The 20,853-nt window shown below is 53.1% G+C and overlaps 1 protein-coding gene across 3 annotated transcripts in view; it reads left to right on the top strand.

Moving 5' to 3' along the window:
- Positions 1–4,998: 4,998 nt before the first annotated feature.
- The window catches only part of KCTD16 (potassium channel tetramerization domain containing 16), a 52,051-nt gene continuing 36,196 nt past the window's right edge, over positions 4,999–20,853 (top strand). The window contains exons 1-2 of one of the 3 annotated variants that reach the window (XM_088174082.1): positions 4,999–5,070; positions 6,544–7,695. In XM_088174082.1, coding sequence (XP_088030208.1) covers positions 6,867–7,695 — 829 coding nt within the window. In that variant the 5' untranslated portion in view covers positions 4,999–5,070; positions 6,544–6,866. Of the gene's footprint in view, positions 5,071–5,928; positions 6,274–6,543; positions 7,696–20,853 lie in introns of those variants that run through there. The other 2 variants (XM_088174081.1, XM_014888325.2) reach the window with 2 other exon arrangements.

Here is a 20,853-nt window from a genome sequence, read left to right as displayed (position 1 = left end):
ACCACTCCAGAACCCATCTCCATCCCGTGCATGATGTACTCGGAGCCCTGGCAGCCTCCTGGAGCCCAGCACCTGCCGTGGGGGCACATGAGGTTCTGCAGCCATGCTCCTGGTTTATGTATGTGTGTGGTTTTCCTTTCTTTCTTTTAATAAAATAAAAGACACAGTTGCAGTCATTTTGTTGCAAACTTGTGTATGTAATATTCTGCTGGTGAAATGACTGTATTTCAATCCCAGCCCTGTTCCAAGCCTCACCTGCAAAGCAGATCTGATGTGCAGATCAGGTACTGCTGAGAACAGTAATGTGTCACTTGGCAGAGCTGAATGGAGAATTACAGCCCGGGATAACAGAGATCAGTCCCTGTGCCGTAAGCTGCTTCATGCAGATTTACACTTCAGGGGAATTAGTGTTTGAAGGCTGAGAAGATGCCAGCGTTCATGCAGGACCCGCACAGTGTGTGGGCTGCATGTGATGGCTGTGGCTCAGTGGCCCCTGGCTGAGCTGTGTGACTCGCTGCAGCTCACTGGGCAGGGAAATGAGACCCAAACCCCCGCCACTGGGCTGAGTAATTGGGATCTGCTGGGGAAACGCTCCTTGCCGAGAAATCTGTTTGGGTTTGCTTGGATTATTCGAATTTCCTGACGGCTTAGGCCGAGCTTTCATTGATGAGCTCTCCCTGCAGCAGGCATCTCAGCACTGCTGTAGGGAACCATGTGTAGGATGGATTCCCACCCCTCTGGGGCAGGGGCTGCTCTGGCACTGCCCGTGGGTTCAAGGGCAGGGCAGGCACAGCTGCTCCTTCCTGATGGTTTGGGAAGGGCAGCCCGAGGGTGCCCGGAGCTACAGCCCAGGAGGCACCAAACACCAGCTCCAGCTGCACTGGGGGCTACCACACAATGCCAGAATCCCACACTGCTTTGGGGTGGAAAGGACCTTAAAGCCCAACCCATCCATAGCCCAGATTGCTCCAGGCTGCACCTGGCCTTGAACACCACCTGGACAGGGAATTTGTGTTTGCAAGAGACCTTGAAATGGCTCCAGCCTGGGAAGAGTAGAAGTGCTCACACAGTGCATGGGTTACCCAGGGCTGGTGCCATGATAATGCTACCAAAGCTTTGTTTTAACTGTAATGTTAAAAAACACACTATGATTACACCAGTGTTAATAACAGGATCGTTTGAATCAGGCTGAGAATAAAAGCATTATTCAAATAACTTTGGAGGAATGGGAGGATGAGGAAAGGCAGAGGAGGAAGATGTCTGCTGGAATGGGCCTTGTGGTGGCAGAACTCGAAAGGGAGGAAGGAAGCACCTTGCAGAGGGGAGACTGAAACCAGTGATTTTGGTTTGGTTTTTAATCCTTGGTTATCAATGTGTCCGTGAGGGCTCTGCCTGCCTGCACGTGCTGGCTCTCTGGCAGGGTCAGGGCTGTTCGTGTAGCAGATTGCTTTGTGGAACAGTGGCCATGGAATTCCAGAGGAGTTGTCAGCACACATGTAGCAATTATTCTCCAGAATGTTCTCTGATGTGCAGTTGTTGATACAGAGATCACTGGAACACCATTCCCTCGCACTGTCAGCTTCTGGAAGGCTCAGACTCTGTGCTGTGGGTTTGGGGTTCACCAGAAGGAGCAAAGGGTTCCTGTGCAGGAGCTGTGACCCCTCTCTGTGTGGTACACGATGGCAAAAAGCCATGCTGTGTCTCCATGTGAGCCTTGAGCATCCTGAGCAGCTGGGAAAGCTTTGCTTGTTTGGGATGAAAATACATTATGCACTGGAGTTATGAATAAAAGATCAAGGGTAAATCTGTGTAATGCTTTACTGTGTGAATAAACTCGCCTTCATGGCACTCATGCTCTTTGCTGGAAGATCCTTTCTCAGGGACACTCAGCCATTTAGTGTTGCTTTACGCTTTTTCTTCAAAGTGAAAGATTTCTTAGGGCTTCCCATTCACACGTACTGCTGGATTTGAGCAGATGAGAATTTCACTGTGTGTAATTCACACTGCTGGATCAGGGGATAATCTCTGATTTAGCTCGGTATCGCTTGTTCTTGCAGGGAGCTCGGTCTCTGGAGCTGGGTGATGGGAAGGACACAGCCCTGCTGTGAGGTGTCTGGGTTAGAGGGCTGGGACTCACAGGACTCTGGGGTTGGCTCGTCCCAGGCTCTGTTCTTTGCCCTGGTTTGAGGCTGGATTGGCAGTCCTGTCTGTGAGCACCAGTGCAGGACACGGTTTGTGCCCCTTTGGGAAACCACTGGCCCTCATGATAGGCCCAGTCCAGACATTTCCTTATTCCTTATTCCTTATTCCTTATTCCTTATTCCTTATTCCTTATTCCTCTGCCCGGTTCTCGCTGCCTCGGGGTTCTGCCCTGGGCCCGAGGCTGCTGAGAAGCACAGGATGTTACAGGGGACTGAAGGATCCTTAGGTGGCACCTTGAAGTTGTTCCTGAATCAAAGTGCAGGCCTGGAACTGGAAGTGCTGTTCTTCTTTCTTCCTTTCTTATTTTAACTATTGTGTGTAAAGATCACACAGAGGGATGAAAGTTCTCATGTGGCTTTTTCAGTGGAATCTCCTGTCCAAACTCCAACTTGGATAGATTTTTTCCTCAGAATTATTACTTTGGTTTCTGCTACTTTCAATTGCTCCTTCTGCAAGCACCTGAAAGCTCTTGTGTTGTTGCTGATAAACAACTTCCACGTTTCTCACTCTGTGTGGGTGACTTGAGTGGAATTTGCAGCCTGTGTGTTTCCTCTGGAGATGGGAGGTGATGTACACACACACACACACACACACACACACACACACACACACACACAACCAAAATCACACACACTGCTACTCCAGCACAGGTAACACTGCCCTTCCCTTCTAGCATTCATTGCTGCTGCTTTTCAGACTCCTATTTCTAACACCCACCAAATTCCATGAAGTCAGTTGTTCCATGAGTTCCTGAAATGCCAATTTAGCACTTTGTCATAAGGAACGACCTCAGACCTGTGAATGATGTCACAGCATTCATGGACTGGCTTTCAGCACAACTGTGCTGGGACTTTTGGAACATACACTTTAAGCTCAGGCTAAATTTTCCCTTGCCTGTGCTGAAGGTTATGAAGCACCTGTCAGAAGTGAGAAGTGCTTCATTCTCCTCCCTTTGATGGATGCTGCTTTTCTCTTCCATCAGAACTGTAGTTGCTCCTTGGTGTGGTCCTGACACATATTTTCCATTTAGGTCACCGTTTAAGTATTTGGCCCAGATTTTAAAGTTTCACTGTCTCAGGCTGCATTTTGATGGATTTGGCCCATGGCTTGTATTTAGCTGGGGAGCATTACGTGATGCTTTTACTACTGAAGTCATTTCATCAAAGGAAATTGTGTTACAGTGAAATGATTGGAATGTCCCATGTAAAGAAATAAAAGCAGGTGCTGAATTGCTTTCATTATTATTTGAAAAGTGCAGATGCGTTTCTAAAGCTGTTGTGATTAAAATTCCAAGGTTTTTGTTCTTTTCAAAGGGCAATTCTGATGATAATGTTTCAAAAAGACTTCGAGCTTAGAGCTGTCTGTGCTAATCACACGGAATCCGTGGCTGCTGCTCGGCAGAGCTTGTCAGGAGTCCCAGGTGTGGATGGATGGCTCCTGTCCTCGCTCACCGAGCACCTGCACATCCCACTGCTGGTGTCCCGGCCCCGGAGCTGAGCTGAGCTCCACCCCCAGCCTCCCCTTTGGTTGCTGTCACAGGGACATCACAAACCCTCCCGTGCTGGTTTGAGCGCTGCCAGCTCTTACTGGGGAGAGGGAACTGATTCTTCAAGCCCTGCCAATAATGGCACCCCTGCCTTTATGGAGATGGATTTTAATTAGATTGCAGCATGTGAACTAGCACGGACAACTGGAATATTTGCAAAAGCTGATGCAATTCTCCCTGCTCTGAACAGGGACAGCGCTGTCGCTCCCAGAGGCAGCTGCTGTTCCCTCTGGCTGTCTTGCAGATGTTCAATCCTGTCTGCACCGACTGCACCAGGCTCTTAAAAAAGTAATGAAGACATTTAAGTGAACATGATCTCACATCCCACCTTTAAATCCTCTGTGCAGGGGTTATGGAGCACTTGACCTGCACTGCTTCAGCTGCTCTGCAGAGCCACAAGAGCAGGACACAGGACTTGGGCTTTTCTCTGAGGCACAACCAGCCCAGATTCTGCTGGTTTGAAAAGAAGGATCCTGAAGTGAGAGACAGATTCTGTTCAGGAGTGCAGCAGTTGCTTCAGAATTAATGAATTAAGGTAAAAATAAAAGCTTTGAATAACTGTTCAGCTCTCAGATTTAATTTGAAAAATCTGTAGGCACACAATGATTTTCTGTCTTAGCCTTGAAAATTATTCTTTTTGGCTATTTTGTTTTACATTATGGCCATGTTCTCAGAAGAATCTCACTGAAGTACCTGCAGCCTCAGCGGCAGAGCACGGTACTGAATCCACAACCTTGGTGTGTTAATCTCCGTGTGGGCTGTGCTGGACTCCACGATCCTTGACCTTTCCAACTCAAAATATTCTGTGAATCTGTGAGCTTAAGTGCAGTCAGCAAAATCTACCCTGCACGGTGACTCCATCACACAGAGACTTCACTCTAAAGCTTTTGGTCAACATTTGAGTAAAAGGCTTTCTTTTCTCGTGCGTTTACCATTCAGAGTAAGTACTTTTCCCAGCAGAGGTGTGAGCTGGCACAGGGCAGTGCTGCCCCGTTCCCGCGGGTGTCCCTGGGGTGCTCCAGGACCCGCTCCAGCATCTCCTCCGCTGGCTTTCGGGTGCGGGCGGGATCCGGGCTCCGCTCTCGGTGCCGAGCAGCGGGGACGGACACGAGGTGGCGGTGCCGGCGCGCCCGCGGCTCCCCCCGTTAGAGACCCGCAGGCAGAGCGGGTCCTCCGCAGCTCCGGAGCCGCCCCCGGGCCCTCCTCCTCCTCCTCCCTGCGGGCTCCGGGGAGATGAGGAGCGGCGGCGGCGGCAGCGAGGGCCGGTCCTGCCCGGCCGCGAGCACCGGGAGCCCCGCCAGGAGCCCGCGGAGCCGGGACAGGCACGTTGGGAAGGGCAGGGGCCGGGGCGGGAGGGAGGGAGGGAGCGCCCCGCACATCGGCCGGGAGGGGAGCAGAGAGAGGGGAGCAGAGGAAGGAGAGCAGAGAGAGAGGGGAGCACAGAGAGAGGGGAGCACAGAGAGAGGGAAGCAGAGAGAGAGGGGAGCAGAGAGAGAGGGGAGCAGAGAGAGAGGAGCAGAAAGAGGGGAGCAGAAAGAGGGGAGCACAGAGAAAGGGGAGCACAGAGAGAGGGGAGCACAGAGAGAGGGGAGCAGAGGAAGGAGAGCAGAGAGAGAGGGGAGCAGAGAAAGAGGGGGGAGCAGAGAGAGAAGGGAGCAGAGAGAGGGGAGCAGAGAGCGGGGAGCAGAGAGAGAGGGGAGCAGAGAGCGGGGAGCAGAGAGCGGGGAGCAGCGGGAGGCAGCGCTCGCTGCCCGGGCCCCGGAGCCTGCGGGGCGGTCACCGGCGCTGTCCTCGGTGCTGCCGCGCTGCCCGGCGCTGTCCGTGTGCTCCGGTGCCCGTGTCCGGCTGTGCCCGGCTGTCCCTGTGCCCGGCTGTCCCTGTGCCCGGCTGTGCCCGGCGCTGTCCCCGTGTCCGGCCGTGCCGGTGTCCGGTGCTGTCCGGCCATGCCGGGCCGTGCCCGCTCTCAGCCGGTGCCAGACGCGGGACACGGGCTGCCGTGCCGGCCCGACTCCTTTAAGATGATGCAATCCGCGTCGCCGTCCGCGCTGCCGACCCCGCGGCGCTGAGCGGAGCCGGAGCCCGGAGCGCAGCGGGCGGAGCGCGGGGCGGCCCCGGCGGTGCCCGCGGTCCCTGCGGGCCATGGGGGAGCCGCCGGAGCCCGGCACTGCCTAGCGCAGGCTGCGGGCTTTCTGCAAGTCATCGGCGCTGCCCTCCCGCTCCCCCAGCCCCGCGCATCCACTCGGGAATTATTTTATTTATTTATCTATCTATTTATTTATTTATTTATTTTCCTCCACCGTGCTGTATGTACCGCTTTCCTCGTCACCCGCCACGGTTAACTTCCCTGTGACTCGGTTTAACACTCGAGACCTCCGTGGATGCTGCTAAGAGCACTTCTCTTGCCTTTGCTGTCCCTTGCTGGGATCGGATTCACGCTACCCGGACTCTGTGTGCCTGTATGTGTGTTCTGAGTGTCTTGACATTTTGGTTTTCTTTACAAGAGCTGTGCATTAATTGTAACCAAGGTAAGACTCCCCGTTCTTGTTCCCTCATGTGCATGTCTAATTTAGATGTTTCTTTAAAGATGAAGCATGCAGTTTCTTTTAAGCAGTGAAGTCATATGTATCCCTTTCATTGATGAATAGTTGTGAAATAGAAGCGTAGAACTTGCCAAAAAAAGGAGACCTATTTAGCAGATTATCTTGGCTCTACAAACTGCTCTGCTTTTCTCTGTTGCAGCAGCTGTGATGCTTAGAAGAGTAATTCGTTCCTTGTTTTGTTTTCCCTTTTCACAGACCTGTGAATGACCATAGGCTTGGCTTGACCTTGATTTTGATGGCTTTGTTGGAAGATCTGATGATGTGATTGCATGTCATGAGGTGATTGCTCTCCAGCCCGCAGCCTCCGTGGCTCGGTGTATAAACCACTTCTGCCGCACTGTCACTCATGGACAATTCCGATTTTTCCTTTAAACAATCCAACAACCTTTTCGGCTCTTTTTATTTTCTCACTTCTCCTTTCCCTCTTGTTTCTCCTTAATGTTGGGAGCCTTATTCTTCCCTCTGATGTGATTGATAGTCCTGCTTCTCCGTGCTGCCAATTTCCAGTTTAAACTACAATGGCTCTAAGTGGCAACTGCAGGACTTACCTTCCTGCTCGGGAGCAGGGCACGGGGCTGCACTCCTTCCCCGAGGTGGTGGAGCTCAACGTGGGCGGCCAGGTTTACTTCACTCGCCACTCCACCTTGGTCGGCACCCCTCACTCCCTGCTCTGGAAAATGTTCACCCCAAAGAGAGACACGGCCAACGATCTGGCCAAGGACTCCAAGGGAAGATTCTTCATCGACAGAGATGGTTTCCTTTTCCGCTACATTCTGGACTATCTCAGGGACAAGCAAGTGGTTCTGCCCGACCACTTCCCCGAGAAGGGAAGGCTCAAGAGGGAGGCTGAGTACTTCCAGCTCCCGGACTTGGTCAAGCTCCTGACTCCCGACGACAACAAGCAAAGCCCCGACGATTATTGCCACAGTGACTACGAAGAGGTGTCCCAGGGCAGTGACACCAGAATATGCCCGCCCTCGCTCCTGCCGCCCGACCGCAAGTGGGGATTCATCACCATCGGCTACCGCGGCTCCTGCACTATCGGCAGGGAGAGCCAAGCAGATGCCAAGTTCAGGAGGGTCCCAAGGATTTTGGTTTGTGGAAGGATTTCTTTGGTCAAAGAGGTTTTTGGAGAAAGTTTGAATGAAAGCAGAGACCCGGACAGGGCTCCAGAAAGGTACACCTCCAGGTTTTATCTCAAGTTCAAGCACCTGGAGAGGGCTTTTGACATGTTGTCCGAGTGTGGATTCCACATGGTGGCCTGTAACTCCTCGGTGACGGCTTCCTTTGTCAACCAGTACACAGACGACAAGGTCTGGTCCAGCTACACCGAATATGTCTTCTACCGTAAGTACGAGCTGCAGCTGCTCCTGCCGGGACCGGGACCGGGACCGGGACCGGGACTGGGATCGTGACCGGGACCGGGACTGTGACCGGGACTGTGTCTGGGACCGTGACTGGGACCGGGACTGTGACCAGGACCGGGACCGGGACCGGGACTGAGCGCTCCCGATCCTGATCCCGTGCCCGCCGCAGGGTTCTGAGCTCCCATTTCTGTCAGAGCTGTGCAGGTGGAGCCGGGCTGGGTTCTGAGCTCCCATTTCTGTCAGAGCTGTGCAGGTGGAGCCGGGCTGGGTTCTGAGCTCCCATTTCTGTCAGAGCTGTGCAGGTGGAGCCGGGCTGGGTTCTGAGCTCTCATTTCTGTCAGAGCTGTGCAGGTGGAGCCGGGCTGGGTTCTGAGCTTCCATTTCTCTCAGAGCTGTGCAGGTGGAGCCGGGCTGGTTCTGAGCTCCCATTTCTGTCCAGAGCTGTGCAGGTGGAGCCGGGCTGGGTTCTGAGCTCCCATTTCTGTCAGAGCTGTGCAGGTGGAGCCGGGCTGAGCTCGGCTGGGCCGGGCTAGGTGGCAGCACAGACTGCCGAAAGCTCCGAGCCCGCAGGATGCGCTCGCTGCCTCTGGCGCTGTAAATCAGGGCCCGAGTGCCTCGCACGCGTCCCGGGATGTGCGGGACACAAGCCGAGGGTGCAAACACTGCGAAATTCATTACAGAAAACCTTCCCGGGATTCACTTTGCAAAGGTAATAGCGGCTCGATAATCAGCAGGCGCAGGCGGCCAAGCCATCTGTCACAGCCCTGACTCGCTTCCACGCAGGGAGGGAGAACACAATTCCATCCCTCTGGCCGCATTTCAGCGGGGCCCGCTCGGAGGCAGCTGCTGTGCCCTGGAATGAGGGCTCCGGGCAGAGAGGGGCTGGGCTGGGCCCTGTTACACAACACGGCCGTGGAAAAGCAGTGTCCTCTCCGGGAGAAGTGTCCCTGCTCCCCGCAGTGACACCGCCTCCCATCCGCGCTGCCCCGAGCCGCCAGCGCTCCGGGGCTCATTCACCTGGCACTGACAGCCAGGTACAGCCTGGTTACCGATGGTAACACCGGGATAACCTGGGCCCTGGGACTCTGGGTCAGGAAATCATTCCACAACTGCTGTGCCGAAATATTCGGGAGATTCGTGAGGCTCTTTGCCTCCATTTTCATTTGAGGAGGATGAAGAGTGCAGCAATTGCCCCGTCCATCAGTGTAGCCAGCCTTGGGACAGAGGGACAGAGGGACAGAGGGACAGAGGGACAGAGGGACAGAGGGACAGAAGGATAGAGAGTTAGAAGGACAGAGGGACAGAGGGATAATGCAGAGCTGCTGCCCTGGGTGTGGTGCTCACAGCGAGCAGGCTCCTGGCGTGGGGAGCTGACCAAAGTTTTCCGTGGAAGATGCATCAGGAAGTGAAGAGTTTGGTGTAATTCCGTGCATTCAGCGCCATCTACTCTTGTGTGGGGCTCAACAGGCAGCCCTAATCTGCTTATGCAATGAAGCTTAAGTTAGCATCCTGAAATGCCATCTGGGTTTTTGACATCTGTAGATTTACTTAAAATTAGTTTTCTAGCTGGATTTCTTAGCAAAACAGTTCTAAGGTCATGGATCCGCTTATATTCCAACAGGGATAGATGATTTGTGTTATTAAGAAGCTTCTGCATGAAATTACAGTGCCTTGTACAAGTTCTAGGAGGAGAATTAATGTAGGGAAAGGAATGGATTAGAACAAACTGTGTTGGCATTTATATTTAAAATAAGGAAGAAATATAAGTTCTTTATAGGCACAGTGGTCTCTGCTAATTGAAGAGAGGATGAACCTAGGTTTTCCCTCAATTAACAGACTCCTGGTTTTCATATTTCTCATATTTTTACCTTCAAGGATTGCTCACTTTTCCCACATCACTACAGCCAGGGTAGGGACCAAGAGGAGAGGAAACTTTGGAGAATGAAAGTCCATGGCAGGTGCCACAAAATCTTCTCTTGTCAGTTAAATCCAATTGAAGTTCCTGGAAAGATTCCTGTCCAGCTCAGCAGGCTTTGCATTTGGTTCTGATCAGTTTTGTGGGGTTTGACACTGACACAGTTCCAGAGGTGGATTTTCAGAGGGTCCCTCTCCAGGTGGAAGCCAAAGCCATGGCTGTAGTGCCAGATGAGCTTTTCTTGTCCCACTGAGTGGTTCAGTTCTGCCTGGTGCTGCTCCTGCCATGGAGCTCTGGCTGCAGATCTTGCCCAGCCCCACACTCAGGGCTGGTGCAGCTGATGCACCTGACAGCAGCTCCAGAATTCACCTGGAACCAAGGAATTCCCTCTCCAAATTTCCTGAAATAATTTCATTCCAATTGTCCCAAAGCCGTTTCATCTGAAACCTTGAGGACAAATCAAATGGACATCTGGCTTTGCAGTGGAACGTGGCATCTCCTCTGCAGCTGCTTTGCCATAATTATTTATTTAGATGCTGCCAACTGTGTCTGTGTAAGCATTAATCCATCAAGCTGCTGTGGGCAGGTTAATGGGCCTGAAGCTGGGAGGTGTCTAACACAGCTGGGGAGGTCCTTGCAGGGCTCAGGAACTGCTGTTGGAGGAAATCTCCCTAGCTGGAAAAGGAGGAGGAGTACCTGGAGGAATGGTGCTCAATACACCAAATGCATTGCATTTTCCACTGGGAAGGTAAATGCCTGTGGCTGGCACAGGGATAAAGAACATTTTTCATGTGCAAATCCATCTGGAAGTGGCTGAGATGGAGCGGGGGGAGAGTGTGAGCTGAGCAGCTCTCACAGGGTGCAGCAAGTGCTGGCCAAGCTCTGCCCCATCGATATCCCATGGCCCGTCCTCCCCACGGGAATTTGGGGCTGTCAGGGGTGTGGGGATGAGTGAGTGCCCCCTTGGGGGAGCCTCTCCCAAAAAGAGCCCTGCAGGGTGAGCCTGGCACAGCCACCCGGGGCTGTTTGCTGGGGAGAGCCCAGCAGGGCTTGGGGACAGCAGGGACACACAGAGCCAACCCCAAAGGGCACAGCAGGGCTTGGGGACAGCAGGGACACACACAGAGCCAACCCCAAAGGGCACAGCAGGGCTTGGGGACAGCAGGGACACACACAGAGCCAGCCCCAAAGGGCACAGCAGGGCTTGGGGACAGCAGGGACACACACAGAGCCAGCCCCAAAGGGCACAGCAGGGCTTGGGGACAGCAGGGACACACACAGAGCCAGCCCCAAAGGGCACAGCAGGGCCTGGGGACAGCAGGGACACACAGAGCCAACCCCAAAGGGCACAGCAGGGCCTGGGGACAGCAGGGACACACACAGAGCCCTGTGGATGCTGCAGCCTCACCTTGCCCTGTGCAGGAGCTGGCCAGATGTGCCTTGCAGCTGGCAGGGGGCTGATGTGCAGAGGTGTTTGTGGTGGAGGCTGCAGAGTATGCTGGGATACAGAGATGAGTGCTCCGGGGTGGGGATGTGCAGCAGGAAGGAGAAATGTCAGTGATATTCCCTGGTGCCTGACACCATTCCCTGGGAGAATCCATTTGGGATTGCTGCAGCCAGCTGGGGCCTGTCACTGTGCATGTGTGACTGAGCTCGAGGATCCCATTCCGATGTGCCCACCACTGACTCATCAATTCATTGTGTGGCAGAAATTGGACTCACAAAACGGAGCAGCCTTTGCACAGTGACACCCACAGCTGTGCTGTCAAACGGGCAAGATGTGGGAGAGGAACATCACCCAGTTCTCTTTAAACCAACACTGCCACATGATCCAGGAGCTGCTTCTGTCTGGTTTTAAATCAGTGAAGATCAAAATGACCCCAAAGCGAGCAAAATGAAGTCTAATCCAATGAATAATGCAAGATTCTTCCCCGCTGACAGGAGATGTTTCTGTTCCCAGGTAATTATTGTCATCATCGATGCCTCTGGCCCCTGTTGCCAAAGCAAACTCTCAGCAGGATGATCATCTGCAGGTGCTGGGGCTGCAGCCAGCCAGGTCTGTCAGTCTGGTCATGCCTGAAGGACCTTGCTCCGAGCTTTTTTGCTCTCCCAATTTGTCAGGGCCGGCTGAAAAAGCGGCAGAGTTGTTGATGAGAGTTCCTCCATAGATGAGAAATGCTGTTGTTTATTGGAAACCAGTTGTGTCAAATCTGATTGTCAGATTAGGCCAAGGATCTGCTGCTCAGTGAGCAAGGAAAACAAAGCTTGACAGAAGAGTTGGTTGGATTTAGGGCTCAGAGTTAGTTCTGACAACCTATGGAAAGTGATGCTGAGGAAGCAGCAAGGGTGGCTTTGGCTCTGGGCTGTCCCTGTCCTGCAGCCCCTGGCAGTGGTCACCCCTGAGCCCCTGGCTGTGCCCTTCATGGCTGTGAGAGGGAGCAGAGCTGTGCCCTGCTCCAGGCAGGGGTGGGAGCCCCCCCTGTGTCCCAGCAGCTGCACAGCAGCCGGGCAGGCTCCAGCCAAGGACGAGCCTTGTCCCTCTGTCCCTGTGTCCCCTGTCCCTCTGTGTCTCTATTCCTCTGTGTCCCCCTGTCCCCCTGTGTCTCTATCCCTCTATCTCCCTGTCCCTCTGTCCCCCTGTCCCCCTGTCCCTGTCCCCCTCTCTGTCCCCCTGTCCCCCTGTCCCCTGTCCCTCTGTCCCCTGTCCCCTGTCCCTCTGTGACCCTGGTGTAGGAAGGAGTTTTGTGTGTGAGGAGATCAATCAGCCCAGCCTGCAGAGGTTGCTCTGGGTTTGTGTCCTGCAGTTTTTTGTTCCCTCTGTGCCCAGGCTGCCAGGAGGGCACGGTGTGCCAGGGGCAGTGCCAGCACTGCCGGGGCCAGGGCTGGCCGTGGGCACAGGTCACTGTCCCCAGCCCCCAGAGCTGCCACAGGGCCAGCAGGGAGGGACTGCAGGCACAGCAGTGCTGCTGCTGCTCTGTGATCCAGAAAAAGACCAGAATGACTGAAGCATTAACCGAGGACAGCTGGCATTTGGGGGGGGGGGGGGGGAAAAACCCAAAGTGTTTGGAAGTGCAGCCTTGATCTGGGTGTTTGGCAGGAGCAGCACACGAGGTCCCACAGCCCCAGTTTGGGAGCTCAGGGTTGGCTGTGCTGGATTTGAATTTGTATTGGATAAAATCTTGGTGGCCAACACAGAAGCCAGTCCAGTCTTGCCCTTGATGATTTCAGGAGGGTCTTGGCCAGCCCTGCTCCTTCCACCTGGTCACCAGAGCAAAACTTCATTTATGTCATTCAGCAGCACGTGGCTATCACGGCACACACACACGAATTTGCATTTACAATATAACTAAGAATAGAAATAAAACCAATACAAGTAACAATACAAATCCCGAATCTCCTGGCTGGGCTGGCCCTGGGCTCCCTTTCTGCAGCTCCTTCAGCCCGGGGAGTTGCTGGGGTTTGCTGAGGAGTGGCTGCGAGCCTCAGGAAAACAGAATCAGAAAGAGTGAAGGAGTGTAAATAAGAGAACACAACCCAAGATTTGCTGTTCAATAAATACCAGCAACATATTGTGCACACAGACAAACACTTCCTTGCAGCAGGTTGGGTTTTTTCTGCCCAGCCATCCTGGATTTGTTTAATTTTGTAACCACAATATTTTCTCAGTTTCTCCTTATTTTTTTTTTCGGCTTTTCAAGTTCAAGGCTAACGTACAATAAATATGGAGACACAAAGCAAAATCTAAATTACATCTTTGCACACAGAAAGAAGAACCCTTTTTTCTTCGAGCTTTCTTGCTCAAAATTGTATTTTTTGTGAAGGAAAATAGATTAAAGTGCTTTAGGCTTGGTGAAATCACTTCAATTGTCACTGAGGTGTAATGCTGCCTGAGCTGGCTGGACCCAGGAATGGTGTGGCAGTGATTCCCCAGCTGCTCCCAGATGTTCCCAGGTTAATTCTGGAATTCACTCAGACATTGGTGCCATTTTCAGGCCTCCCAGTGCTGCTCCCAGTGCTTTGGGAACAGGGGAGCTGGGGCTGCAGATGTGCTGGGGGACGGGAGGTGCTGTTGGGATCATTTGGGAATCTCAGAACATCTGGAATGGCCCTGGGTTCATCCAGGGCTGCTCTGAGGGCTCGGGTGTGACACAAGAGCTCAGTGCTGAGGTGTCCCCTGTGTCCCCTGTGTCCCCTCCTGGCTCAGTGCACTCCTGCCATTGTCCCAGGCTCATGGACCTGGCTGAGCTTTCCCAGCCCCTCTGGACTTTGGAATTTTTACCAGGGCATGGAGTGGCTTCCAACCCACCCCCAGCCATGCCGTGGTTCTATGGTCCAATCACTTCTGGAGCAAATGTTCCTTGCAGGGATTGTCCCCTGGCTTTATCTCGGCTGCAGGGCTGGGTAAATGAAATCGAGAAATCCCAGCAGAGTCCTGGCTGGGCTCTTCTCCGGGGTTTTCCCACAGCAGCTGGCTAAGGCAGCTGTGTGACAGTGTTTGAAGGAGGGGGACGAGTCTGGAGCTGTTCGAATTGTTCTGCATCCCAGTAGCTGCTGCAAGCTGTGTTGAAAGGCCCATAAATGTAAATTGGGCAATTGGAGGGTGACCCTGGTGACCCCTCTCCATCGACTCTCACTCAGCTCCTTCCCATCCAGGGGCTCTTCATACATCACTTGTGTCACAGATTTCCCTGCACTGCCCCTGGATCTCCTAACGAGTGATTAACGATTTCCAGGAGCTCATTGATTAGCTGTTAGAGCAGCTAAAAAAATCCCTCTGCCAGAAACAAAGTGAGGAGAGCTGTGGCCATCCTGGGAATCCTGCAGCTGGGAAGGGAGTGGCACATCCCCGAGCCCTGAGTTCCAAGGAGGAGAATGATGCTGAGCTTTGGGGAGTGAGGGATGCCCCCACCCTGGATGTGAGCAGGGGCTGCAGCTGGGAACAGACCCAGCACTGCCCCCCTGCCTTTGGCCAGGGCCTCAAAGTCAAGTTTAGAGAGAAAAAAAAGAACTCTCTGCATATTTTGGAGGAGACTCATTTCAGGACTTCAGATTGAATTTCCATCAAACTGAATCAGAGTGTATTTTTACAGCAGAATTAAATCAGGCTGAAATAGAACCCAGTGGAACATGCTGATTTTGACTGAATTTTGCACTTTAAATATTTTCAAAGCCAAAAACTCCAAGCAGAGCTTGAGTGAGGAAAGACCACACCACCAGAGAGCTTGGGAAGGTGTTTGTGCTCCTCCAAAGGGAATGTCACTGGGTTTCTCCCAGCTCAGAGCTTTCAGTGGTGGGGCAGGTCCAGCCCTGCTCAGGAAGGGTCTCAGAGATGAGCCCGAGGCAGGGAGGTGAAAATGGCTTATTGCAAATCTGCCCTTTGATGGTCCTAGAAAAATGGGATTTTTTGACCACCACTGACACTAAATCTACCAGCAGGAGCCACGGGGGGGCTTTCACAGACACCTGGAAGGGGATTTGGTCTCGCAGTGCCATTGCCCCAGTGTGCTGTCAGAGGTGCCTCCCTGCAGGTCTCCCCTTGTTCTAACGTGCCAAAATCAATAGGGAGGAATTGGAGTAGTTACTGCTTGTTCTAAAAGTGTGCTGGCTCTGGTTTTCTTTGGTTTTCTCTCCTGACCATCAGTCAGTGCAGGGAACTGGGCCTCAAGAGGCTGCCTGGTGCTTTTTCCTTTGGTTTGATGTTGCAGCATTAATTGTGGGGAAAATAAATGGCCATTGTCCTCCTGTGGAATTGCAGAGGGAATTCTGTTTCTGAATTAATGGTCCAGTGGTGGTCAGTGGTAACATAATCTTTATGCATAAATAATGCCATTTATTATATTATTGATGCCCTTTCTTGTTGATGTTATATTTGCAGGCAGAAGAGCAGCTCTGAGGAGCTGGGGTTAATGCAGGAGCTGAGCTGAGCCCAGCAGAGCTGAGCCCAGCAGAGCTGAGCCCAGCACTCGTGCTGTGCCCTGGCACTGCTGCTGCCATGGCAAATCTCAGCTTGGGACTCAGGGAATGGATTTAATGTGCTTTGGTTAAGTGCAGCTGGGCTTCCTTGAGAGGTCACTGTTGGAAAAACGCTGCTGAAAACTTCTTGGGAGTTGAGTTCCTTCTGTCTCAGGAGTTTGGCTGTGACAGAATCCCGGGATCATTTGGGCTGGAAAAGCCCTCCCAGCCCAGCCAGCCCAGGCTGTGCCCATCCCCACCCTGTCCCCACCCAGAGCACTCAGTGTCACCTCCAGGAATTCCTTGGACACTCCGGGGATGGGGACCCAAACCCCCCTGGGCAGTTCCAATCCCTGCCCACCCTTTCCATGGAGAAATTCCTGCTGCTGTCCCCCCTGAGCTCCCCTGGCCCAGCCTGAGGCCGTTCCCTCTCCTCCTGTCCCTGTTCCCTGGAGCAGATCCCAAATCCCCCCCGGCTGTCCCCTCCTGTCAGGGAGTTGTGCAGAGCCACAAGGGCCCCCCTGAGCCTCCTTTTCTCCAGGCTCAGCCCCTTCCCAGCTCCCTCAGGAATTCTGCAGCCCCTTCCCAGCTCCATTCCCCTCTCTGGACACAGCTCTGGAGGTGTCCCAGCAGTGCCAGCACAGGGATGGGCACTGCCCTGCTCCAGCTGTAACCCCAGAGCTCTCTGAGCCCCTGCCAGCCCTGCACACGATGATTTTGTCTCAATCCTGCCACCACCTCTGGAGCCACAGAGACCTTAGAGAGGTTTTGTGCCAGGGCCTTGAGCAGTTCCTGGGGCTCTGTTTAACCCAGCCCAGGGGTGGCTTCACTCTCCCTGGCAGAGCCACAATTACCAGGATGCAAAACCTCTCCCTTCTAGCTGGGAGAAGAGCAGTTTCCAGGTATTCTTGATTTCATTAATTTGTGAGCATTCAGGAGAACAAACCCTCTATTCTCTCAAGTCAATGCACTTGTATTAGGTGAGGATTAAATCATTCCCTTCCCTCAGAGCAGGGTCTGCAGACAGAAACCTTCTATGCCTTCCCTTGCATAGACAAAGAATATTTAAATAAGGATGCTGATAAAAATGCTTTCACTGCTAAAGACTTGATTAAAGAATCTGCTGCTTTAGAGTCCTTGGGTGAAGGCAGAAGTCAAGAGGTGCCATTTTGTGCAGAGGGATTGAAAAGCTCATTTTAAGTTTGGGAAGAGTTTTCACAACTCAATGACATCTCCAGTGCTGGGGAGAGCCCAGGCCCCAGATCTAGTGGAGGTCGGTGGTGGGGAGGATCAAACCCTGCTCTATCTTATTTCCATTTCTACATCTTTTACCTAGGAAGCAGCAGTGTTCACTTTATACAAGTTTTCAGGGTTTAGGAAGCCCAAATAATCTTTGCTGTGCTGGAGCTGCTCCATTTGAAAGTGTCAATAATCACATCCCTCCCCTCAGCAGCAGCCCACGAGTCCCTGGCAGGCTGCACCCAGGATCTGCTGCTGGGGGAGGAGGACAGATCTGCCCACCCCTGCCTGGGCACCTCCAGCAGATAAAGAAGGGGATCCAGGGCTGGCTGCTCCTCTCATGGGATGGTTCCCATCGCTGGCAATGCCTGCTGCCTGCCCTGACAAATCACTGCGGGGCACAGGGCCTTCAGGCTGGGGATCCAGCAGCAACAGGCTCGGGATCAAACCAAGCCTGGCCCCCACAGCATCCCTGACTCCACAGCATCCCTGATTCCACAACATCCCTGGTCCCACAGCATCCCTGACTCCACAGCATCCCTGACTCCACAGCATCCCCGATTCCACAGCATCCCTGACTCCACATCCCTGGTCCCACAGCATCCCTGATTCCACAGCATCCCTGATTCCACAGCATCCCTGACTCCACATCCCTGGTCCCACAGCATCCCTGACTCCACAGCATCCCTGACTCCACAACATCCCTGACTCCACAGCATCCCTGACTCCACAACATCCCTGACTCCACAACATCCCTGACTCCACAGCATCCCTGATTCCACAACATCCCCGATTCCACAGCATCCCTGATTCCCCAACATCCCTGATTCCCCAACATCCCCGATTCCACAGCATCCCCGATTCCACAGCATCCCCGATTCCACAGCATCCCTGATTCCACAGCATCCCTGACTCCACAGCATCCCTGACTCCACAGCATCCCCGATTCCACAGCATCCCCGATTCCACAGCATCCCTGACTCCACATCCCTGGTCCCACAGCATCCCTGACTCCACAGCATCCCTGACTCCACAGCATCCCTGATTCCACAACATCCCCGATTCCACAGCATCCCTGATTCCCCAACATCCCTGATTCCCCAACATCCCCGATTCCACAGCATCCCCGATTCCACAGCATCCCTGATTCCACAGCATCCCTGGTCCCACAGCATCCCCGATTCCACAGCATCCCTGATTCCACAGCATCCCTGACTCCACAGCATCCCCGATTCCACAGCATCCCTGATTCCCCAACATCCCTGGCTCCCAGAGCATCCCTGGCTGGCAGCACAGCAGCCTGGCCTTCAGCTGAGCTTTGCTTTTCCTGTTTTTGCTCGTGGTTTTGGTACAAACACCATCATAATCCCAGCCTGGGGCACAGAAGCTTCGGGCTGCCCCAATTGTGCCCTTCCATGGCAGGGGTGGCACTGGCTGGGCTTTAAGGTCCCTTCCAGCCCAAAGCACCCAGGCTCTGTGACTCCATGACACTGAAATGTGTCTGAAAACATTCCCAGGTTTTCCTTGCAAGAAGACAACCAACCCCCAGCCAGAGAGAGAAGAGCAAACCCTCCCCCAAAGCCTTTGGGGCAGCCTGTGCTGATGGAAATGCAGTGGAAATCCAACATCCTCCCGAGGAAAGCTAAAAGCTACATGGCAGATAGTAAATAAATAATTGCAGGGAAACATTGCACATAGATTTCTTAGGGAACAGAACTTAATTAAATTTTGTGAACATGCCTACATAGTTCCATTGATCAGGAAAAAATGGATATGGGCCATGTCTGTAAGATTTACTTGCTTGGTTGTGCTTTGCCTTTCTTCCCTCCCTCAGCTTCATTCACTTTATATCCTGCAGTGGTGAGGGAGCACATTTCTGGTTTTCCTCCGTGAAGAAATTGATTCTGAGCAGCACAGGACATGATGTATGGTTTGTAACTCTACAATATTGCTAAGCAAAAGAAAATCACCGAAGAAGGCCATGCAGATATTATATTAATTTCCATTTTAAAATGGATTTCTTCCCACTAGGACCAATAAAAAATATGCAAAGACTTTCAACAACCTCTCTAGTAATGATTAATTAAAAGATGGGATAAATCTTGCTAGGCTAATTTAGCAAAGTAGTTTTTTTTAGACACTTCACAGGACCTTTTTTTGCCATTGAATCCAAACTTATGCCTGATTTCACAATTCCAGCTGATCCCCCTCTGGAGGAGCTGATCCCTCTCTGGAGGGGCTGATCCCCCTCTGGAGGGGCTGATTCCCCTTTGGAAGTGTTGCACATGCTGCTGACTCTGCAGGATGGCAAATGGATGCTGCTGTGGAGAACAAAATCCATTCCATGAGAGCCCAGAGGATTTTTTTCTGTTCCTATTTTGCTGTTCAGGGCTGTGAGGGCTCCCAGGGTGCTGCTGGTGGCCCGGGGCTGCTTGCCCCAGCCCTGCTTTGCTTTGCCCTGAGCTGGCTCCGGGTCCTGCCCCTCCCAGTAAAGCTGCCCCAGCAGCGCTGCTGGCCTTGCTGCACGACTGGGAGCTGGCATATCGGAGAGGCATTAAAATTCCAACGGAACAGATGGTGTCAGGATTTTAACTTATGCTTATGAGATGCAGATGGTCCGAGGAGTGAACTTGCTCACCAGTTATTTTTATTTTGAACAGGTTAAGAACAAATTACTCTCTGACTATTGTTGTTCCTGCTCTGCTTGTCATCTTTCCCTGAGTGTGTTTGTGTTGTGCACATGTACAAGCCTTGGAATCTCTTCTCCATGGAATGGCAGACTGAAATAGCCCGATTTCTGCCTAAAACTCCTCTCTCTATATTTTATCTACTGTTCCCATGTGCTCAGCCCAACCTCCTGGGTTAAAAGTGTCCCTGTGCCCAGGGCAGGGGGGTCCTGCAGGCTCTTGGGGGGCAGCAGAGGCTCCCAGCCCTGCCCTGGCTCTGCACACCTGGGGGGACTGAGCATGCCAGGGCAGGTTTCTGCTCCTGGTTGCACTGGAATAAACCCCACTTCTACACCAGTCAGGATGTGATTATCTAACCCTGCCATGAAACACGGGGTTGTATTTCTGTCATAATTTATAAGCTTGTTTAATTTTTTATAGGAAGAAAATACATGTACTGCTACAAATTATTAATGTCCACCTGAATATTTTACACCCAGCACACAGCACTAATTTTCATGTTTGGCACAAAGCACCTGTGTTCATTTCCCAACCTGGTCCCCTGGCCCAGGGAGGGACTCAGGAGCTTCATTTCAGCCACATCCCCTGTGCCAGCCTGGGCTGTGCTTTGGGCTCTGTCTCTGCTGATCCCCCCTGTGCCAGCCTGGGCTGTGCTTTGGGCTCTGTCTCTGCTGGTCCCCTGTGCCAGCCTGGGCTGTGCTTTGGGCTCTGTCTCTGCTGATCCCCTGTGCCAGCCTGGGCTGTGCTTTGGGCTCTGTCTCTGCTGATCCCCTGTGCCAGTCTGGGCTGTGCTGGGGCTCTGTCTCTGCTGATCCCCCCTGTGCCAGCCTGGGCTGTGTCTGTGTCTGTGTCTCTGCTGGGGCTGAGGTCGGTGGCAGCTCCTGGGAGGGCTGGGTGTGCCGTGGCACAGGAGCTGCCTCTGCAGGAGCTCTGTGTGTGCAGCTGGGCACGGGGAGCTGGTGCCAGCTGGAGCTGGTGTTTAATGCAGAGAGCAGGAGAGTCCCAGAGCTCCCCGTGGTTGGAACAAGCTGGAGGTGTTTGAGATCTGTAGATTGGGGAGAACAACATTTCCCAGGGGTTAAAGCACTGAGGAAGTGTCTGCCCAGCTCACTCCTGACAAGGAATCGCTGAGGTCTGACTGTGATCGAGTGCCTGGGCCAGCAAAAATAAATCTTCATCTGTTCCCTGTCCTTGGTGCATTTCCCGTGGCCATCCTGGAGCACGGCTGCAGGGAAGGGTCCCCAAAACCCCACAAACATCTGGATAAGGGCAATGGCTGCAGGGAAGGGTCTCCAAAACCCCACAAACATCTGGGCCAGGGCAAAGGCAGCAGCGCAGGTGTGGG

This window comes from Sturnus vulgaris, chromosome 15, assembly GCF_052056855.1.
Source record: "Sturnus vulgaris isolate bStuVul1 chromosome 15, bStuVul1.hap1, whole genome shotgun sequence".
Lineage (NCBI taxonomy): Eukaryota > Metazoa > Chordata > Aves > Passeriformes > Sturnidae > Sturnus > Sturnus vulgaris.
This window is presented reverse-complemented; position numbering and strand designations above follow the sequence as displayed.